At 38.6% G+C, this 21,247-nt stretch overlaps 1 protein-coding gene across 2 annotated transcripts in view; it reads right to left on the bottom strand.

Annotated features, from left to right (window-relative positions):
* Positions 1–21,247, bottom strand: part of tbxas1 (thromboxane A synthase 1 (platelet)) — a 46,791-nt gene that overhangs the window by 1,128 nt on the left and 24,416 nt on the right. For both annotated transcript variants that reach the window (XM_079465877.1, XM_079465878.1), the window contains 8 exons: positions 19,097–19,213; positions 14,278–14,366; positions 13,815–13,963; positions 13,501–13,631; positions 13,070–13,417; positions 1,078–1,166; positions 642–779; positions 200–362 (listed from right to left, as the gene is read on the bottom strand). In XM_079465877.1, the coding sequence (XP_079322003.1) occupies positions 200–362; positions 642–779; positions 1,078–1,166; positions 13,070–13,417; positions 13,501–13,631; positions 13,815–13,963; positions 14,278–14,366; positions 19,097–19,213 (1,224 nt within the window). The remainder of the gene's footprint in view (positions 1–199; positions 363–641; positions 780–1,077; positions 1,167–13,069; positions 13,418–13,500; positions 13,632–13,814; positions 13,964–14,277; positions 14,367–19,096; positions 19,214–21,247) is intronic.

A 21,247-nucleotide genomic window follows, 5' to 3' on the forward strand; every position in this document is an offset into this window, starting at 1 on the left:
ATTAGTGACATATGTGTTTAGGAAAAATTCAAACCAACTATTTTTATCACAGTTTTCATTTGTTTTGTCATCTCTGTTTTCTATTTCAGCCGGCGTCTAGACGGAATTGGCCACAATAAATGTAAAATCAACTAAAATTTGTAATGGTCTCTCAATTGTTTCCGTGGCTGTTCGTGCAAATTTGTGAAAACGAACAAACCTTGGTGTCCTCACAAGCCACCACGTTGAATCTCCTAAATATGTGAACCAGAGCCACTTTAATCTCCAGCTGGGCCAATCTCATGCCCACACAGCTGCGTGGCCCTGCTCCAAACGGCAGATATACAAATGGGTGCCGGCTGGCCTTGGCTTCTGGAGTAAATCTGAGACAAAGGAAATACGGAGATGAATGTGAGCAAAAGCATGCGGGAGAGACTCATACACAGTGGGCGATGCTGTACGAACAACTTATTGAAAATGATGTATAGAATATAGGAAAATAAGGAAAATTTTAAATAACCACAAGATGTTCTGTAAACTAAAATACTGTCATTTGACCTACCTAAGAGCATTATTAATACAGGTGAGATATTAGATATCAGAAACTTCAGTAATAGTGTAACATACAAGTTAAGCTTTGAAAAGATTGAAAGATTGTTCACCTCTCTGGTACGAATTTCTCAGGTTCGGTCCAGTGCTCAGGATCATGGTGAAGGAAGCCTGCAGGGATTTCAAGTGATGCTCCTTTAGGTAGAGACTGACCGTTTATCACACAGTCTTGATCGATGTCCCGCGCAAACCTGTGACAAGAGTACAAAGAATCAACATTTCCGTTTTATTTATAATTGTTTTTCGATCAGATTCATTTTTATAAAGCTTTTCATAATTTTGCATTGCTTAACAAAAACATTTAAGAACTGTGGAGATTTCCTGTAAGAAAACAGTACTGAAATAAGAAAATGATGGATAGTGATAATGATGATAATGATAGAAAAGAGAAAATTACAAAATAAATGCAAAACGTGGTATAAATCAATTCATCAACCATATTAATAAATATAAGCTAAATAAATGGCAATTTAGGTTGGTTAAACAAACCTGAATCCAGGTGGGTAGAGTCTTAGGGATTCGGATATGACCATGTCCAGATACTTCAGCTTTTGGACATTATTATAATCAACAGTTTCCTACGAGACAAATAGTAACATTTAGCATTAAAACATCCAAACCTGAAACAATTTCTGCAGTCACGATTTATGACCAGTAGGTGGCAGCAAAGCAGCAATAATTACACTCACATTGGTGATCAATTACAGGAGGTTATTTACTCAATTCATTCTTCAGAACCTAAAAGTTATTTTAAACCAATACAATAACAGCACACGTATGAAAAACAATTCCTACCGAATTTGGTTTACGTTCTTATTCGTGAATGATTAAATGTAACACCTACCTGACATTTGTTTGTGTAAACCAAAATGCACACAGAGCAGTCTATAACCACACGGCTCTGTGAAAATAGGGGTCAGGCTGTAAGCGCGCACCCCTGCGGCTCTACCCACATCCTGTGTGTCTGAGGCCCCCAGACATTTACAACGCTGCCATAATGACAAGACCACTGTTCACCGAGCAAAAGCATCCTTTTGAGGGAACGATAGGATGCAGCGGGGTGAGAAAAGGGGCCGAATCTGGCACACAGGCTCCCACCTCTCTATTGTCTGACTGTAATGTCACTTTTAATTGGGTGTCATTCTGTTTCCCTAAAAGGTTCTTATAAGAACCATTTCTTAATCATCTTTTTGTGGAAACTGCTCACCATGGTGAACTTTGGTAAAGGGATAAAAATAAACATGGGATATTTAACATTCAGTTGGATCGCTTCCAATGACATTTATTTCAAAAAGAGAAATCTTTGATTCAGCTGGCACGGCTCTGTGCTATTTCAATAATGCGTTTCAGTGAAATGCGAAGTATTTGCCAAATCTCTACCGAAAGCACAGACCCTTGTCTCTGTTCATTCCCAACTCACAGCCTGGAGTAGGACTAAATTTAACTCTAAATTTAACCACAGACAGCCCAGCAGACAAGCTTACCAATTTTTGTGTCTCGGTTTATTCTCTTTGTTTATTCACCCAATGCTTTTATCAGACAAACCTAATGAAAGCCCAGTTCGTGGATTCTCTAGTAGATCTTGCACAATGCTGCCATAATGCATGCACAATACCTGTCTGACCCTGTATGTATCGCAGCGGATGAGTTTTGCTGGAATGAAGCCATAATGAATGACCGTGATCAAAGTCTGAAGGCAACTTTGGCCCAAAGTATCCCTTCTGATGCTTCACCGAAGTCGATCCGAACAGAAAGCAAAATAAACATCTGTCTGTATTTATACCACGATCTAATAGGGGGTATGAGTCGAATATTCATATCTGCTCTGTCTGCTTATCTGTCTTTACGAATTTGAAAACTTTATGGTCCGTCATGTTGGCCGTTTAACTGTATTACACGTCACAAGCTCATGGTCTACACGAAAAATATAATCTGAATATCAAAATAAGTACGTTTCTATCAGTCACCTCACTCTCAAACATGCTTATTGGCCTTCTTTCCAGATCAACACGAAATGTAGTATTTCTAAATTCACGCCCAAGTCTCGAAGTGAACACTTGCTTGTTATCGCACGGCAAAAACAAACGCATTCTGCCGCACAAGTGCATTCTCATTAAGTCAAAATAAATTCGCTTAAAAAGTAACAGAACATATCATTAAAATCCAAAGGCCCTTACCGTTTGAATTAATAAAACAAGAAACGTGGTCTCGGCGGAAACGCTTTGACCTAAAAATACTCTAATGTTTCCTTCAAATTCATTTCGAGAGAGACAAGAAAGCCCCGCCGTGTTCAAAGGAGCACGCTGCTAAAACAACTCATTTCCCTGCATATTTCTGTGCCCCTTGGTATTAATATCAGCCTCTTTTCAGAAAATGAGATTCATTTTTCCTGCGTGAGGGTGTGTGAAGTGCTCGCAGGCCTTACCCGTTTCCCATAAATATGTTTCTACCGTCATTCACGTCAAGCGGGAGACAGTCCATCAATCTCTTCTTGAATTTAAAACATCAAACCTCCTGTTTACAGCTGGCCGCCCGTGATTCTGTATGTGTGAATGTAGACTGTATGTGACATGAATGTCTGGACTGAAACAAACATCATGTGCCCTTGAGGTACATTTGCACAATCGTCACAAAATAAAGTCGGCCATGTTTTGGTTCCTATTCACCCATCCTTTGTTCCAGGACGTAGGCCCCCACAGTTTCACGGGAAAGTGCGAGTTGGATGGTTGTAAACAGCTAATTTAGCATCTTATCTCACCCGTCCCTGTAGGGTTTGCACGAATACGGTTGTGTATTGTTATTGATAGTGATGGAGGCATGCATGTTCCAACAGGAGATGCTCAAGGGTGCTGTTAGTGTACAAACACAATGAGTGTCATCTCGCATTGTCCTCTGATAACATGAAACGGAGGCAGATAGGCTGCAGGACTCATTATGGCTCGGATGATAATAACAGACCCACAGATGTTTGACCATCTTTGTGATTTCGTATCATTTGTAAAGAAACATTCAAAAGGAAAGAAAGCCGGCATTTTGTGACTGCACGATGAAATAGATCCTTTTGGGTGTCATTTTTGTTTAGATCAGCATTGACCATAGCTGTTGTAAAAATTGCAACTTGCTGTTCTTACAAAGGCAACAAGCCACTCGAGGCCATACAATACAATGATCTTGTAAAAGGGATTTAAACACTACACTTTGTGTAACCATGGTAAAATCGCTGTAATGCACAGACTCTAATGGCGTGGTTGGAGTTCGGAGAATATCATGTTATTGCTCGCAGTTTGTTCTCTTTCAGCTCAGGAGATTTGATGGAGTTCTCCTTTGTGGATCTCTTAAAGGAACAGTCATCTTTCACCATTTACTCGCCCTCAAGTGGTTCCAACCCTGTATAAATGTCTTTGTTCTGATGAACACGGAGAAAGATATTTGGAAGAATGCTCGTAACCAAACCCTTCTTGGCCACCATTGACAACCATATTAGGAAAAATTGCTTTATACATTTCTTTGTTCTGTTGAACACAAAAGAAGACATTTGGGTGGCCGAGAACCGGTTGCAAGCATTCTTCCATTCTTGTTCCAAATCTGTATAAATGTCTTTGTTCTGATAAACACGGAGAAAGATATCTGGAGGAACACTTGTAACCAAACCGTTCTTGGCCACCATTGACTACTAAAGTAGGAAAAAATGGCAATGGTAGTCAAAAGTGTCCCTGTTTGCTTTCCAACATTCTTCAAAACATCTTCTTTTGTGTTCAAAAGAACAAAGAAATGTATAAAGTAATTTTCCTAATATGGTAGTCAATGATGTCCAAGAACGGTTCGGTTACAAGCATTCTTCCAAGTATCTTTCTCTGTGTTCATCAAAACAAAGAAATGTATACATGGTTGGAACAACTCGAGGGTAAATGATGACATCATTTATATGTTTGGCCTTAAACAAAAGTTTCCATTTAATGTCTAGGAGAAACAAAACATGTTCATATGAATAGTAACGTTTCAAACCTATAGCCTTGTTTTTAAATCACTTGTTTTAATTCCGTTCATTTCCAACAAAATCACCAGCTTTTGCCTGTTTAGAATTGTAAGTTGTAAAATTCCCAAATCAACACCTCTGGTTTCCTTCACGTCTTAAAATCAGCCCCCTGCCATGACTACTTCCTCGGCCAAATGGTTAATTGGAGCAGCTAATTGCAGGAAGTGTCAGAGTCATTGACTGTGCTCTTATCAACCGAAGACAGCCTATGTCAGAAGAGAGTGGGCCGCCTCTAAACAACCACACCGTACTGGCCAACGCCTTCACCACACAACCGGTGGCATACAATGGGCAAACTAATTACAAATGCCTAATTAAAACCACCTGAGCAGAAAATCAATACTTGGTCATGGTCTGAATAGTTGATGGAGTAAAATGTGCCATCTTCAAGGCCTAAGTAGGCATGGAAGAATCACTTGAGCTCAGGAAACATTTTCTGTGTGTCTGAAATGTTAAAGTGAAAATTCACAACCCTTCAAGAACATGGACTTGATTTTATACATTGGGAATAATGGTTCATTAAGATATCAAGACCAGAACGGAGCCGGACCTCAATGCAACTTTGTGGATTGGGGAAGTTTACAACCTTTATGAAACACTGGAACGTACTTTTGTGGTGTTTGGACGTGAACGTGGAGGCTACCTTTCACAATGGTAAGTTTTCTATTGTATGTGCTTTACCACAGTTTTTCAGTTTTTTGAACAGTACATTGTTATTATTTAAAAAAGAAAAGAATGCCTTTTGGAGCAGCATTTACACCTTGAGAAGGGGTCTATATTTACCGCAACAAACAAACTAATTTCAGTGTGTTGAACCATAAAGTTGTTTCTAAATACTTGGGATATTTTAGAAGCAGTCTCATGCCAGCTGCAATTGTTTACAACCAGAGTTTGCAAATTAAAATGCCACATTATTTATATGGCTTTTGAAACAACAATGGCAGGGGAAAAACAAACAATAAGAAAGCTGCACCAGATGGAACCAAATCTACACAAAACAACCCACTGTAAACTTGTTTTATTAAGCTTCATTAAAGGGATAGTTTATTCAAAAATGAAATCTCTTCCATCATTTATTCACCCTCATGTAAGTCAAATCCTGTACGACTGTCTTCTTCCGAACAAAAAATATATATTTTGAAGAACGTTGATAACTGAACAACATTGACCTCCTATTGACTTCCATTGTATGGACACAAAACCACTGAAACATTTCTGACAATATCTTTCGTGTCCACAGACGAGCCGTGCAGGTTTCAACGAAATGAGAGTGAATAAATGACAGCATTTTTATTTTGAGGTGAACTATTGCTTTAAGCAGTTTAAATGCTTCGATAAACCAATACTGAAGATTTAATCCCGAAACATCTAAATGAGCTTTTGTGTGTGACGCATTGAAATCATCTCATCTTCAAGTCCACCCTCACCCACGATAATGGGTCTCCATCAAGACTAACCTGCGGACCCATTACGCTCCCGTCCTCCGCCACCCATTCAGCTAGGCCCTGAACTCACCGCGCCTCTCGTCTTCGTGCCCTCGCTCATTATGTTCTTCACATGGCTCTGCCGTGTGCCGGTGATAGAGCTATTACAGGCCAGCACTGCCTTTGGGATTTAACATCACCCCACCCTCACAGACCCCAACACCTTTTATTCAATTTCACTCAATGTTCAGGAAAATACGGCCGTAATGGACAATCAAAAGACGGGTCATGAGACTCCCTGCCGCAAAAGCAATTATGAGGGTTTTTGCCATCATGATTTTGCTAGATAGCGCTGCTAAAATGCTCATTATGGTGGATGCCGCTCTGCACGGTTACGCTCACCTTTGCCTCCGTCAGACAGGAATGCTTACCTTCACTTATTAAGCAAGCAATGTCGTCTAATAAATTCTTTCATGTTTTTTCGGAAGCAAAAGATCACGTCTTTATTTTTTGAGGATGATTTACAGGTGGGAAACCCAAATTTACACTTGCTAACTTTACATGAAGTAAACAGGGGCTTTGGTAAATGAATACTAGAGATCTGAAGCAAGGTTATGGTCAAATCGTACAAATGATACTTTGTGTGTCCTTTGCCAGTGTAAGTGACGTCAGCAATTCAATTAAATTGGTCAATTATATAAAACAATCTAAAACTCTGACTTCAATGTAACAAAATATAAAAAAATTGGTTTATCTATATAACTCATGTGTTGTGTTTTATCTGTGACTTTGTTGATGTTGTTGTTTTTTGTTAAGGGTTTTTACTTTGTACAGCACATTGGTCAACAATAGTTGTGCTTTATATATATTTTTTAAATAATATATATAATGTATGTAGTGCCATAATAGCTAAAATAAATACAGCTAACTAACACAATAAGATGCAAGAAAAACATAACATAATTTTTCTTGGAGTTATCTCATTTTGGAACCAGACTCTTCATATATACAGTAATTATATATACGTATATATATGTGTGTTTATATATATATATATATATATATATATATATATATATGTATATTAATCTTAACAATGGCCTATAAATACTAAAACCCTTTGTCACTATGGCTTCCTCATTTTCATTTCTCCCAGGACCAGGAGTCACAGCGAAAGTGCTCCTCGAACAACGGCAGGCATTCAAACGCTGTTGACATTCGACGCACTCGCGTCAGGTAGAGGTTAGCTGACTGACAGTGGATTTGTTATGGTTGTTTAAATCAGGCACATTACAAGTCTCCTTCCTCCCCGTCCCAGGGGTCCTTACAAATTCTCCGGCCCTTCAACGGTGGCATTGGTGGTTTGACGACTCCATCTGCTCTGTTCAATTGCACATGCGATGGGGATGGCAACGGCCGGCACAAAACGAAATAACAAACAAGGGAGTCGTATACCTCCTTCCACGGTATCAACATCATAACAGCACAATGGAGGCATCTGTTCAGAGGAAACTTTGTGAAATTACCTCTTTCTTTACACGATGCAGTGCTGGTCGATGTGAAAACTCTGTTAGGTAACATCGGGAAGGGGTTTGACGCAGTGGTCCGTGACTGTATTTTTGCATGAAGGCACATGCATGTTTGTGTGCATCTCTCTGTGTGTGCTTGTGAAGTCATGTGGGACTTGTACAGAGCTTGCAAGTTCACATGACAAGCTGCTCGTAGGTGGGACGGCAATATCTACCCATACAGACCCATGTACATTTAAACCTAACGTATATATACGTTTTGTACTCATACACTAGCATATGATGTACGTTTTCATCCGCAGAATGAACATTGGGGATTAACAGCTCCATGGGGGACCTCTCTCTTGCATTGAAATGAAAAGATAGAACGCACACATAAACTGTCCTTAAACATGCATTTGATTAAATTTTATTCAGGCAAACAATGTATACGTCACTATACTTTATACTAAGCTTTATACTATATAAACGTTGTTTATTTTAATTTCAAGAGGTGAGGCTGCTAAGTTTGGCAACGAGAACTGACAAATACAGATGGATCAAAGACTGTGTTATTGAATTTAGAGGGGAGACTGGAGCTCTTTATTCAGGTTCGAACACTATCAGGGAGGGTTGAGGAGCCCATCACAGACCTGAATGAGGGAAAGAGCCCCCTGGAGGTCGAGCCTCAGAGGAACGTCACCAATGAATTATTCACGGATCAGACTGGCGGCTCTTTCTCCCACTCCATCTTCTTCCTTTACCCGTATCTCCGTTTTCTTTGCTATTTTCAATTTGCCTTCATGCTTTCACACTTTCCTGTTGGTGATATTTTCTTACACTCTTTATATCTGTCTTCATAGTGCTAAACTGCATGGCTGCAAAAAAAACGACGTTGCGATACAAAAGAATTCCAATGAATTTTACAGAAAGATTGAGCGTAAAATCAGACAATCAGCTATTTTCACAGATCGCTCTCAAGTAGATCTGATTGGATGAATAAATTGGGAAATCGTTTTTTTTCTGCGGAAAATATGATAAACAATTTTTCTATCTTTAAGGGGGGTTGCCTGATGTGCAGTACTCTCATTACAATTAAGCAATTTCCCCCAAATTCACTTTACCACAAATTGTGAAACAATTACCGAAAATAAATGGATGAACATCATTGAAAGATTATTTTAAAATGAATCCAGCCCTTAAAACAACAGTTTCTTGTCTTTCTGAGCCATCCTATCTCTATATCTCACGGTGGGAAAGGTTTTAGCTGGAAACGTATAATTTGGTTTGGTTCCCCGGCCCCCTTGCCCCCATCTTCCACCTCTGGATGACTCATTAGGTAGCGCTCTGCTTCAGATCCCTGTTATTTATGCAGATAAAAAAGGCAAATTAATGACAGGCACCCGGGGAGGCACCACGCAGGGCATGAAGAGAAAATGAAAGACTAGACCCGAAGACACAATGTGCGCAGCCTGTGACATGTTCACTAAGTCAGTCGAGCGAGGCATTTACATGTTTGCCACTTAAACTGTCCCAGCGGTAAAGGAACGGGCAAATCGATGACGGTAATTCCAGAATTCACCCTTGACATATAGTTTGTTAAGGTCACCGGGGTTTAAGTGAAAACAAGTCATTTATCCCCATCAGTTTCACAGATTATTAAAGGTGCGGTTCCCCGAATGTTTATTCTGTTAACATTTATTTAACCTGGTGTCCTTCTGAAACATAAAACTAGATATTTTACAGAATGGCTAAGCTAAAGCCAAAGTGAACCATAAATATGCTCTACAGTATATGACCTGTATATAAAAATGCTCAATTCAATGTTTTCTGAAGCCATAAGATACATATTATTGGTCGCTGGTTATCCACTAAAAAAAAAAGACTCTTTCTACTTTTTATTGGCTGCAAAACCCAGTGACAAAGATAAACGCTGACTTAAGATTTATGAAAAAAAATACAAATCGCAAAATATGGAGATACAAGGATTCAGAAGAACAGCAGCGACATGCAGATTTCGAAAGCTATCGTTTGACATGTATATACTGTAAGTCACGTAGTGGACCATTACGATGCATCGTGTATTTTGCTTTACATTCATTCACATTTATACATCTGGTAGACACTTTAATCCAAAAGGATAATTTATTCAAGCTATGCCAATGCCGCTGATATTTCTAAGGCCAACTTCTACCAAATAAACTGTAGGATCATCAGGTTCCAAAGTACTTTGTGATTCATTATAACTTCCCACCAGGAACAGTTGCTCAGGTAAACGTGGTTCCACCCAAAGGCATTTCAGCACAAAGACACTTTCAGTGCCCTCATGTAGGGTGTGTGAAGAGAGTCAGACATTTGAGAGTTGATACCGCACACGGTGAGGGGCGTTTAGAGAATAAAACCCCTCAAATGGAGGATTGGAAGACACTTTTTCCCTGAGCTAAACTCGAGCGCAGACAGATATTACAGCAGTAGGGTAGATGAGACTGACCTCCAATATGCACCAGGGCCAGATGTCTTTGTGTATGGATCCCCAGCTGCTCGATATAAAAAGAATATTAAGTTATCGCCTGCTATACGGTGGACTCAGGACGTAAGGCTTCGTGAGACTAAAACTGGGATTGAGTTTTATTGCTGTGCTTGTAATGCTCACTGGTTTTATAACTTCTGCCAAAAGCTTTTTTATTTGAAAACTTCATTGCAAGCGGGTTAGTTAACATCTCTCCGGTTTGTTTTCCATCATGGGGATCCTTTCGGCTAACCTCGAAAACCAGGGGACAGAATGTAAAGCATGATGGGTTAGCATTATTCTTTGCCAGATGTGTTAAAAAAGAACCATCAAATAAATGATGCATTATAATGAGAGATTCGTCAGACCGCATTCTCAAACAAAAAGCCTCGAAAAATACCCTATTTTTTTAAAACAGAAGATGCCCCGGTTGGCCTTGCATTTATACTCATGAAATGTTTTCCTAAATGCAGCTCTGAACATTTATTCCCACTGTTATTCCCAACATTTATTCCCACAAAAAACGACTCTGATTGATTTCCAGAGAAAAGAAATTGGAAGTGGAAAGGGAGCTCTTAAATTGAAAGAGAGGACGAGACGGCTGAATGAGATGAGAAAGAAGATATAGGGACTCAGAGCTGCGTTTGATCCCCTCCTCCGGTGTGCGGGTGCCAGGTCTGAGCTGCAGGTATTAGGATTCAAGTGATGCAGGTGTGGGTTTATAAAGCAGTCAGTTTGTTGTAAACCATGAGATACATCTCATAGAGAAATCAAAGAGCTCTACATCACATTTAATAAGCAACAAAGTGGTCGACGTATATAAAGACAGACAGCAAATAGAAGCTTGACTAGACGTTACTTTTTTCGCAGAACTTGCTGCCACAATGGAAATGTGTTTTGGGTGGTTGCCAGGTTGATGCTATGTGCTCACAAAGGTCTAGGGTGGTTTTTAGTATGTTGCTAAGTGGTTTCTAAGGATGCTATTTTGCCACAAGTCTTTATGATATTCTAGTCCCTGGATATGGCTTGGATCTCTCCTCTGGCATTTTCATAATTTTTATCATCTGATATATGTATTATTCAGAATATTTTAAGCACTTGTGTGTGCGATTGCAGAAGCTCATACTGCAAGGAAATGTGACATCCCTCATGAGTTATACCAGTATCCCCCAATAACTTCAATTGTCCACAACTGACTTCTCATGACCAATCATCCTGTCCAGCTCTCTGCAGCACAGATTACAGATTTAATCCAAGAATCAATCAATATTCTCCCTGTGTGTCTCACTAGTTGCACATTATGTGCACACATAAGATATCAAATCAGCAGAAGCACCATTATCATAGCAAGTGCTATTTTTATAGAAGAGTAAATGATCTAAGTAACAAAGTAGACATACTGCAAACCATCCATTCAACTCTCCCATAACTCGCATCGAATCAAACACGAGCTGCATCACAATGCTGCAGTTTCACTGAAGCTTTCTGTTTGTCTGTGGCGCTTGCAAAATGAACATCCCTGTTATTATTGCCGACTCTTAGATCTACATTTTACCATTATTTGTACACAATCTAAAACAGGGTTGTAATATTAACGTTAGTAAATGCTTCGGTTAACATAAACTAACAATAAGCAATATCGTTTTTCGCATTTGTCAACCTTTGTATGATTATTGTTAAAATTGTTATAAATTATGATTGTTTAGCTCTTTGATTAAATGTTAAATGCTCATTCATTTGTAAGTCACTTTGGATAAAGTGTCTGCGAAATGAATCAATGTAATTTAAAATATTACACTCTGATATAACAATCACAAATGTTGGTGCTCCTCAAGGCTGCGTAAATCCCCCTCTTGTTTTCACATTGTACACAAATGACTGTAGGAACCAGCATGCAAATAATTATATTCAGCTATACTCAGTTTGTTGACAAAGAATTCAGAGCCAAATGTTTGTTATTGAGGAGGAAGTATCTATTTTGATTCTCATTTGAAATGGGGTCAGCAAGTGGAGCACGTTTTCGCACTCGCACTCGCCAGAATCTTGAATATGTTATAATTTCACAACGTGGTTTGGTAATAAGACTATTAAACTCAGGTAACAACTTCAAAATGTGATTAAAAGAGCAGCAAAAATAATTGGTTCGTTTCCACCATTTTCTCTTAAGGGGATTTTTGAGAGGTCTGTTAGGAAGCAGATTGGTGAATCAAGCCATATTCTGTATGAGTTTGAGTATGAGTTTATATGTAATCTTTGATTCCATTATCAATTAAATTGTTGAACAGTAAATTACAAACTTGTGGTGTGTGACGTGTAATGTGATGGATAATATGTGAGGGAAGTGTATTATTAGGCTTGTGTAAGGGGGATATATGTATCGGGATATGTAAGGTGATGGGTGGTATGAAATGTGAATTTATCACTATAGTATTGTGTAATTTTTGTGTGAAAACAAACATTGGTGTATGGCTGACCTGCTGTCTTGGATTTTTCATATCGGTGATAAATAAAATGGAACTTTGAACTAACTAGTGTTAACTTCTTATTTTTAAATTATTTTAGAAAATGTTACAATTACCATGAACTAACATAAATGCTGTAAGCTTAATAAGTTAACTAAATTATAGGTAAGAACAGCTTGAATAAAAATATTTTTGTAGTGGGGTAGAGCTAATATAAAACAAACAATTTTAAAATACTAAAGAGAATTTCATTTAAAAATATAGACAGTTTCAGTGGCAACAACATAAACAAACGTTATGTGGCCCAAACTTAATCTCCGGTAGACCTTCCCAAAGAATCAAAAACTGTTGAACATTTTAATTTAATTTAATATATAATTTAATATTTAATAAAAAAATGTAAACAAATTAGAACCAAACACCGACCATACGAACTTCGTGGCCAGCCGAGTGCGCCCCATGAAGCAGTCTATATTTTATGATATGAAATAAAGATTTCTGAAAACAAAGTTTTCAAGGTATAAATGTCCTATTAATCTTACGTGTCTGGAGAAGAATTCGTCGACTTCCTGTTGGACTCTCTCCTGGCAATCTTGGTTGATCGCTAACAGGTAGCAGGTGAACGCTAGCGTGTTGCTGCTTGTCTCATAGCCGGCCAACAGGAAGATGAACGCCTGACCCACAATCTCATCCTCCGTCATCATTCTCTTCTGCTGCACACGCTTGGCGGAATCGTGGCCAGAACTTTGACTGTTTTCTTGCTCGCTGGCCATCTCCTGTTCTGGGCAGGCCTGTTCATCAGCATGATTGACCACATCAAAATGCTCCACGGACAAAAATTTGCTGCTGCTCCGGACATCCAGCATCAACTGCAGGAAATCCTGCCGCCGCTGCAGACGGCGACCAAATTATTTGTGGTGAATATGTCATACAGTATGTCTCGTTCATTTATTTAGCAACTGAATGGCCATACCTGTTCTGGTGGCAGTTCATCTCTCTGTTTAATAATCTTCTGGATACAGCTGATAAAAAAACGGTTCATTTCGTCCCTCGATTTGTTGGGGAGGAGGCCAGCCAGAGGATTAAGAAGAAATGGAAATGCAACTAAAAGAAAGAAAACGTTTTTCTCCCTTCTCATGTCATAAATATGCAAATCATAATATCAGCATAATGAAAATTCATTTTGCATTATCGTCTGGTGGGAGCACTTTACAAGCTGTGATATCCACTGCAAAATAATGAGACAGAAATAAATGCTTAGGTTGTGGATGTGCGGGTGGGACGTACTGAGGAATATCATGAGGGGCCGGAAGAAGGTGAAGGAGAAGAACTTGAAGGCGTGGTGCACAAAAGGATCATCAGGATTGTTCTGAGAGTCCACCTGCGTACCGAATGCCACACTGGCAATTACATCCATTGTGAAACAGCCGAAACACCTGCACAAACAGAGACGACATACGGTTTTAAAACTAAAGCGTGTAATTAGATGTTTAAATACTTCACAGCTAAATACACAGAGAAAACAAAGACAATTGGGAGTTGATTTCCTTAAAATTCTTTAGCTTTGAGGTCCGATCCAAAACGTTAGCCCACTCAACCAATTGGGCAAGCTTGGGGGCGGGGCTAATTGTTTAGTCACACAAATGTAGAAACCGACTTAAGCTTAAACTCAAACATTTCAGCTAACACAATATGGAAAGAGAACTACATGTTTCCTCCCACACACGCGTATACACGAGGACATCTGTACCTGTGAATGTCAAAGCTGTCACCAGACTCCGCTTGCGTTTTCAGATTGTTCAGTAATGTATCTGTAGCCGTGTTGATGAGGGGAACCATCTGAAAAGTGAGTAACATGCCCACACAGCTATTAGCATAGCAAACACTGCTAAACCAATACATGTGTTTATGATGTTAATAGATGAACCAAAATACCACCCAAAACACACAGAGAGACATCCAGTGCCATAGATGCACTATTATCGGCACCCTTGGTAAATATGAGTCTAGAAGGCTGTAAAAATAAATCTGCATTGTTTCTCCTTTTGATCTTTTATTCGAAAAATCTAAAATATTCCAACATTTCATTCAAGTAAAACAATTTGAAGTGGGGGAATATCACATTATGAAAAGAAGATTCTCTAATACACCCTGGCCAGTATTTTACAACTCGATTTGGAAGTCAGTCCAAAATAACTGAGTTCAATTGACTCTTAAAGGCAATTTGATTTAACTTAAAAATGTAAGGCAGCTGAAATTGGTGAAATGTATACAGTGTATGATGTAACAACCACATGTTTACACTGTAATGTATAACAAGACCAGATAAACACTTTCCGAGATTCTGAGAACTGCACTGCTTCACGCTTGCAATCTCTTTTTTGAGATGAGACATGCTCTCTTCAATGCCGTGGCTTTCCTCCCCGACACCCGTGACTGAAGCCATGATAATCCAGCAGCTCCTATGAGCCGTATTGATTCCAGAGATTTAGTCTGCTCAAGAGCAGAGAGAGATGATAAACGAAGGAACTGTGAGAAAGTCTGAAACTGAATGTTTGGCGAGGCGCTGGCGATATTAGATCAGCGTTCAATGACTTTACCGAACCTGATCAAATCATCCCCAGGATTGCTGAAAAGACTACCGTGAACCAGAAAATACAACCTTAAATCAGCATTTATGTACATGGTGATACTGCTGACTTGCCATGTCTGGTTAAAGTAACTGTTCACCCAAAATTATTTCATTCTGTCTGATTCCAAGCAAGCCTTAAGTTTCATTATTATTTCAGTGATTTTATCTTGAAGGCAGTTAACCCACAGTTCATTCCCAAAAATAGATTATTAAAATATAATTTGAAGAATGTTGGTTACCAAATAACATTGGTCCCCAATGACTTCCATTGTTTAGGCACAAAACCACTAAGACATTTCTCAAAATATCTTATTTTGTCTCAATTTCCAGGTACTTTCTGGACTACAAATGGTTAAAATACCCGAAACCCCACAAATGTAACTAAACTGCATATACTTAATCTAAGCAAAGCCCAAGTTTTACAAAACAATATTCACCATAGATAGGTCAGGACCATTTACAGTGAATTAGCGGGAACAAATGACATCTCGTGAGGCTTTGTTTAAATATAATTAGATGAATAGGTATCTGTGTGTTTGTTGATGCATATTGACTCTGTGCAGGCGGGCAGATGAAGATGACTAGAAAGGCTCATGAAGTACGACAGGAGCAGTGTCCTTCTGATGCTACACCACAACTAATGAAAATCATTACGGGCAGCAAGTGTTTGTGCTACACATTTACGCATACACACAAAACGCGGGGCTCGGTTACGCTTTCAACATTGGCAACCTTAATTTCGAAGCCCAATTCCCATGAAACCTTCTGCCAGAGGCTGCTTATATTTAACAGTGGAAGATCTCGCGTGTTTGAAGTGGCAGTCGACACTGCGGCTTTTACGATACAATCATAAGGTTTCTGTTAACTGTAATTAATCCACCTTTTTTTTGACGCGGCACACAGAGTTGGATTCAAGTACGCCGTAAAGACGTTTATGAGCTCATTAGAAGTTTGCATACATGCCACTGTGCATAACGTCTCACCCACACTGTTCGCAAACGTGGAAAAGAGTGATGTGTGAGGATTTTTCGACATGATGTCACACCGTGCTGAAATTAGCTTGGGTGGATGTCACTCTCGGTCATGTGTGTGAGAGCAAGTGAGAAGATGGAAAGAACGTGTGCTTTTTTTTTGCTCTCGCAGCTCACCGGAGATTCCCGATGGACATGTTTACCATTTCAACAATGGCATCTGCCAGCGTATAAGCAAACATACATGTACATTAGAACCAAATGACACCTTTGCATGTTTTTGCATGTATTTCTGGGGAACAATTATATACATGTACGCCTATTATATATATTACTTATTGTCGCTGTCCTTCTAAAACCTCCAAATTTGCTGTTTTTTAGGATGGCAAAACGCAGTACTTTTGAAATGATTTACACTGTATCGTCAAAGTTGAAAAGCGCTTTTTAATGCTTTTTACAAACATAAGGGTGACTAACAAAAATGATTTATGGCAAAAAATATGAAATGAATGCAAGGTTTTAGAAGGACAGAAGCAATATTATAGATACAAAATATAATATAATTATTAATATATTGTTATAATAAAGTATTTATAATATGATATATTTTTGTAGAAATACAGTATTATTTTAAAACAAGCAAAGGTTTATAAATATTTCTATTATATTATATTACTAAAATTTCTGAAATGATATACAGTATATAAACTTGACTAAACTTAAAACACTTTTTATATTTAAAGCATCTAAGCATAAGCCTACTACTCACACGTGGTTTTATAGAAAAAACATGCATCGTGCCTACATTTTTAGGATACATTACCCCTTAAAGACAGTTTAAAAAACTTCCCACAACGCACTTCAAAGGGTTGGTTAAAATATGCAAACCTCAACAAAGGATGACTACTTTTTATGATTTTCCTGAAATGCAAATGTGAGTTCCAAAAGATTTCAATATTGTTGTGGAAGACTTTGTGGCATTGTTTGTAACTATACACATAACCTAAAGCTAACTCATTCTTCCTGAGATTCTTGGCAAGGGTAAAAGAGGACACCACGTTTCCAGCTTACACCCTAGACAACAACATATTTTTAATGGTGAATCGACATTGACAACATAATTTAAAACAGGACTTGTTTAATCAGTGAATGATTTAATCTTATTCAATCATTCAGTTTACTAGAAAATGTAAAGGCGGTCCAATGAGACCGGGAATCGATCCTGTCGTATGATGTAAGATCTGATGACTGGCACTTCACAACACATTAGCCAAGCGGACGAAAGAGCAATTAACTTCTGTCAAGCAAGACCACCCAATCACAACACCACTGTCGTATGTCTTAGCCAATCACAACCTGCCAATCATTTTCACATCCGCTCCGCAACCATCTTTGTTCTCAGTGATGTCATGCGAACTCCTCTGCACTCGTTTTTCAGGGATTTCTGCAAACCGACATTTCAACCTCATCTTTCTTTCTTCTGTCTGTTCCTCCCTCTTCGTTCGCTTTCATCTTTATTTCACTGGCTTTTCTTTCAGCAAAAAGGTGTGCATGTATTGTGCAGGAAATACAATCCTTGCAACAGGGAAAATATGGAAAGATGGCTGTCAAACTCTCTTAACCTCTTTCTTTCACTCTCTCCCTTTGAGTTCCTTTCTCTCACTTAAACTAATATTCACATATCGTGGAGTTGATCCTCTAAATGTTGTGCAAACAGGCTCCAACTAAATTAAGCATTGTGAAAGCAGCCTGACACGACCCCCATCAACAAATCTCCAGTGACACAGAGAACAGCACAAGCTGAAGAGACACACGCTGTGCTAAGACTCTCAGATGAGGATTCAAAAGCACATTTTACTGTCAGGGTTCAATGCTTAAGTGGTGTTTTTTTAAAGAAAAGCGTGTTCTGCACTCGCTGTAATAGGCTTACTTTGAATTTTGCAGAGAAGGATGTGTTCCTGGATCAACATTCTATCAACCCCAATCTGGGCCAGGAGTCTGTAGAGAAGATCATTTTCTTTCTTTCTAACGTCATGATATTTCTATTGACTATTTGACGGAACATCAACCAATGATTTGTGTTTTGAGTCAAATACACTTCTTTTTCGTGTGACTTAAGCTTGAACAGAATTCTAAGCAACATTTGTGGTTTATGATTTAAACTAGACGCGGCGACGTCTTGTATTGCCCTCTCATACGGCCAGTAAATCGCTTTCCCACTCATTCTCCTTCACAACTCCTTCCTGGTGGAACCCTCTTCCGGTCAACCACATCTCACACAACCTTCAAGAAACTTCTTAAAACCCATCTCTTCTGTGAACTTGTACTGGTTCTTGACAGACAAATGAAAATAAAAAGTACACTAACCCTCTCTCTTTCTCTCAACAGGTAGTGATCTAGCTTTTGTTGAAACTGGTAACTTTGTATTAGCATCTATTGTATTATTGCTCCTGTATGACTATTTCTCCCTGAACTCTTTGTAAGTCACTTTGGATAAAAGCGTCTACTAGATGAGTAAATGTAAATGATTTGGGATTTAAACAAAACAAAGATATTGGTCAAGGAACACCTTGCCTGCCTCCAAAAATCACGGTTGCTTGCACAACAGAGAAAAGACGTCTTTTTTAGCATTCCTAACTCCAAATGCAGCGTAATATGAATGTGTGGGCTCGTGTGCGAAACGAATGAAGGCAGATTACCATCATGGTGGGAAATTCATGCTCATTTGAACATCTGATAACAAATCTCATGCCCTACACTGAATTTACAGCTTTTGCAAACCACTTTTATGACTGTTATCCATAAAGCACCTGTGTTTGGTATCTGTGTCCAAGTTTTTGTTCTGACCTGTTCCAATACTCCTAATTTATCAACTCAAGGCCGTAAAGTGTGATTACATAACAGGAACTATTTCTTAACAGAATGCAACTGTGATAAACATTCATGTATAGGAAACGAGAGCTCACCTCTTTCATCTTGGCAGCACTGAAGGATGGTGTCAGGATGCTCCGAACCCGCCTCCAGCGTTCATCCTTTAGCATTAACAGACTCTCACTCATCGGTTTAGTCACGCCCCTGATAGTCTGCATCGACAACACAGTAGCTGTTCATTTCTTAAAAAACGTCTTAAAACAACAAGTCTCAATACAAAACCTAAACCATAAATCATCTTCCATTGGTTTGTCATTTAAAGGTCCAATTGTTTAGAGGATCGATTGACAAAAATGCGATTTAATATACATAACTATGTGTTCAGAGGTGTATAAAGACCTTACATAATGAAGCGTTATGTTTTTACTACCTTAAAATGAGCTATTTCTATCTACATACACAGAAAGGGAGGGGTGAGCGGTAGAGAGCCATCGGTTGCAATTCACAACCTCGTCGCTAGATGCTGCTAAATTTCGTACACTGCACCTTTAACAGCAATCAATATCTGAATTATGCCAAATTTATAAGTAGTACATGTTAAGCCCTGAAACAAACATGCTTAATTTTCCTCACTTAAAAAAAAAACAGTAGAAAGACAACAGAAACCTTCAATTCTAATGGTTTCCATTAAAATAACATTAGCTTTTTCTCATTTAAAACTATTATAAAATAAATGTTTGTAGTGTGTTTTGGGAATTATTCCAATAGGATTAATCTGCAAGAAAATCCCCACCAATTTACCATATCACAAACCAGTAGACAGCATTACAGTGTCAATAGAAACCAATACAATTCCCATCAAACCATTAAATCCATTACATTCTGTTGACCTATAGGCAGAGTTCTATTGTTTTTTTCAGCAGGGACGTGTGTCAAACGTACATGTTTCAGTGTGATCGAAAAATCTCAAATTGTGTTTTTGTAGTTCTTTTCTCTCACATGGTCTACTCTCATGACGTGGCAAAGGTTTGATAAAAATGGCTACAACTTTCCTAAATCATACTTCTCTTATTATAGTACTGTAGTATGTTGTATGTACAACACAGCATACTACATTGTAAACACATTTGTTGCTGCATTACTTTACATGCTACTTCGAATACAAAGGAACACGTTCTTGGCCAAGCGTCAGCATGCATGTTCACACACTTTAAACCGTCTGAAATAGCTTCATCACATGGATAAATATTGGCAGTGTTGTTTTGAGTAACACTCACTTTCATTAAAACTACCTTTGTATACTTAGCCGGCCAGGCATAGATTGTTCGATGTCACAGAGGTAACTGAGGCCAGATGGCAGAGCTTTGTGCTGGGTCGACTTTGATGTGTGTGGGGGCACTTCTTTGTTAACTAACTAACTAACAAGGCGCCAACACATGCTGTTTGTTTGCTGTTTGGTGCCATGGCAATCTACTTTATAATCTTTGTTGGTTAGGTCTGTGTGAGGTTTGGAAGTTTGCCTGTGTGATGCATTGTAAGCCACGCACACACACTTCAAGTGATGGCTGATAAGCCCCAGTGGTGCACATGGCCTCTGTATTGATCTGGTCCTCCCATAATAGTTTCTTTCGCACATTTCCCAGCATGCTTTGCTTTAGCAGCGAGGCCATCTTATGACCTTTGACTCACATTGCTTTGATACATAAGAAGACTAAAGACAAAGTCAAAGGGATAGTTCAACCAAAAATTATCATAATTTACCTCCAAATCTGTATACATTTCGTTGTTCTGCTAAAAACAAAGAAAGATATTTGGAAGAATTTCAGTAACCAAACAGATCTCGCCCCCCACTCACTTCGTTTTGTTAGTGATATTCTTCCAAATATCTTCCTTTGTGTTTAGCAAAACAAATACATGTTGGAGTAAATGACATTTTCATTTTTTGTAAGTACTATCCCTTTAACATTGTTAATATAAAGTTAACATAACTTTAGTTAATATAAACAGTACTATATAGATGATTTTACCCCAATGCAGACAAAGCAATACATTTATGAATTATTTATTATTATTAAACTAGATGAGAAAGGTTTGTGTAAGGGTTGGGGATTGCACAATATAAAAATCTTCTGTGTGTGTGTGAAATGACACTCTTAAAAATAAAGTAAAGGTTCTTCACAGGGATGCCATAGATCACTTTATTATTCAGATGTTAAAGATGTTCTTTATGGAACAAAAAGGTTCTT

This window comes from Barbatula barbatula, assembly GCF_947034865.1.
Source record: "Barbatula barbatula genome assembly, chromosome: 10".
NCBI classification, from domain to species: Eukaryota; Metazoa; Chordata; class Actinopteri; order Cypriniformes; family Nemacheilidae; genus Barbatula; species Barbatula barbatula.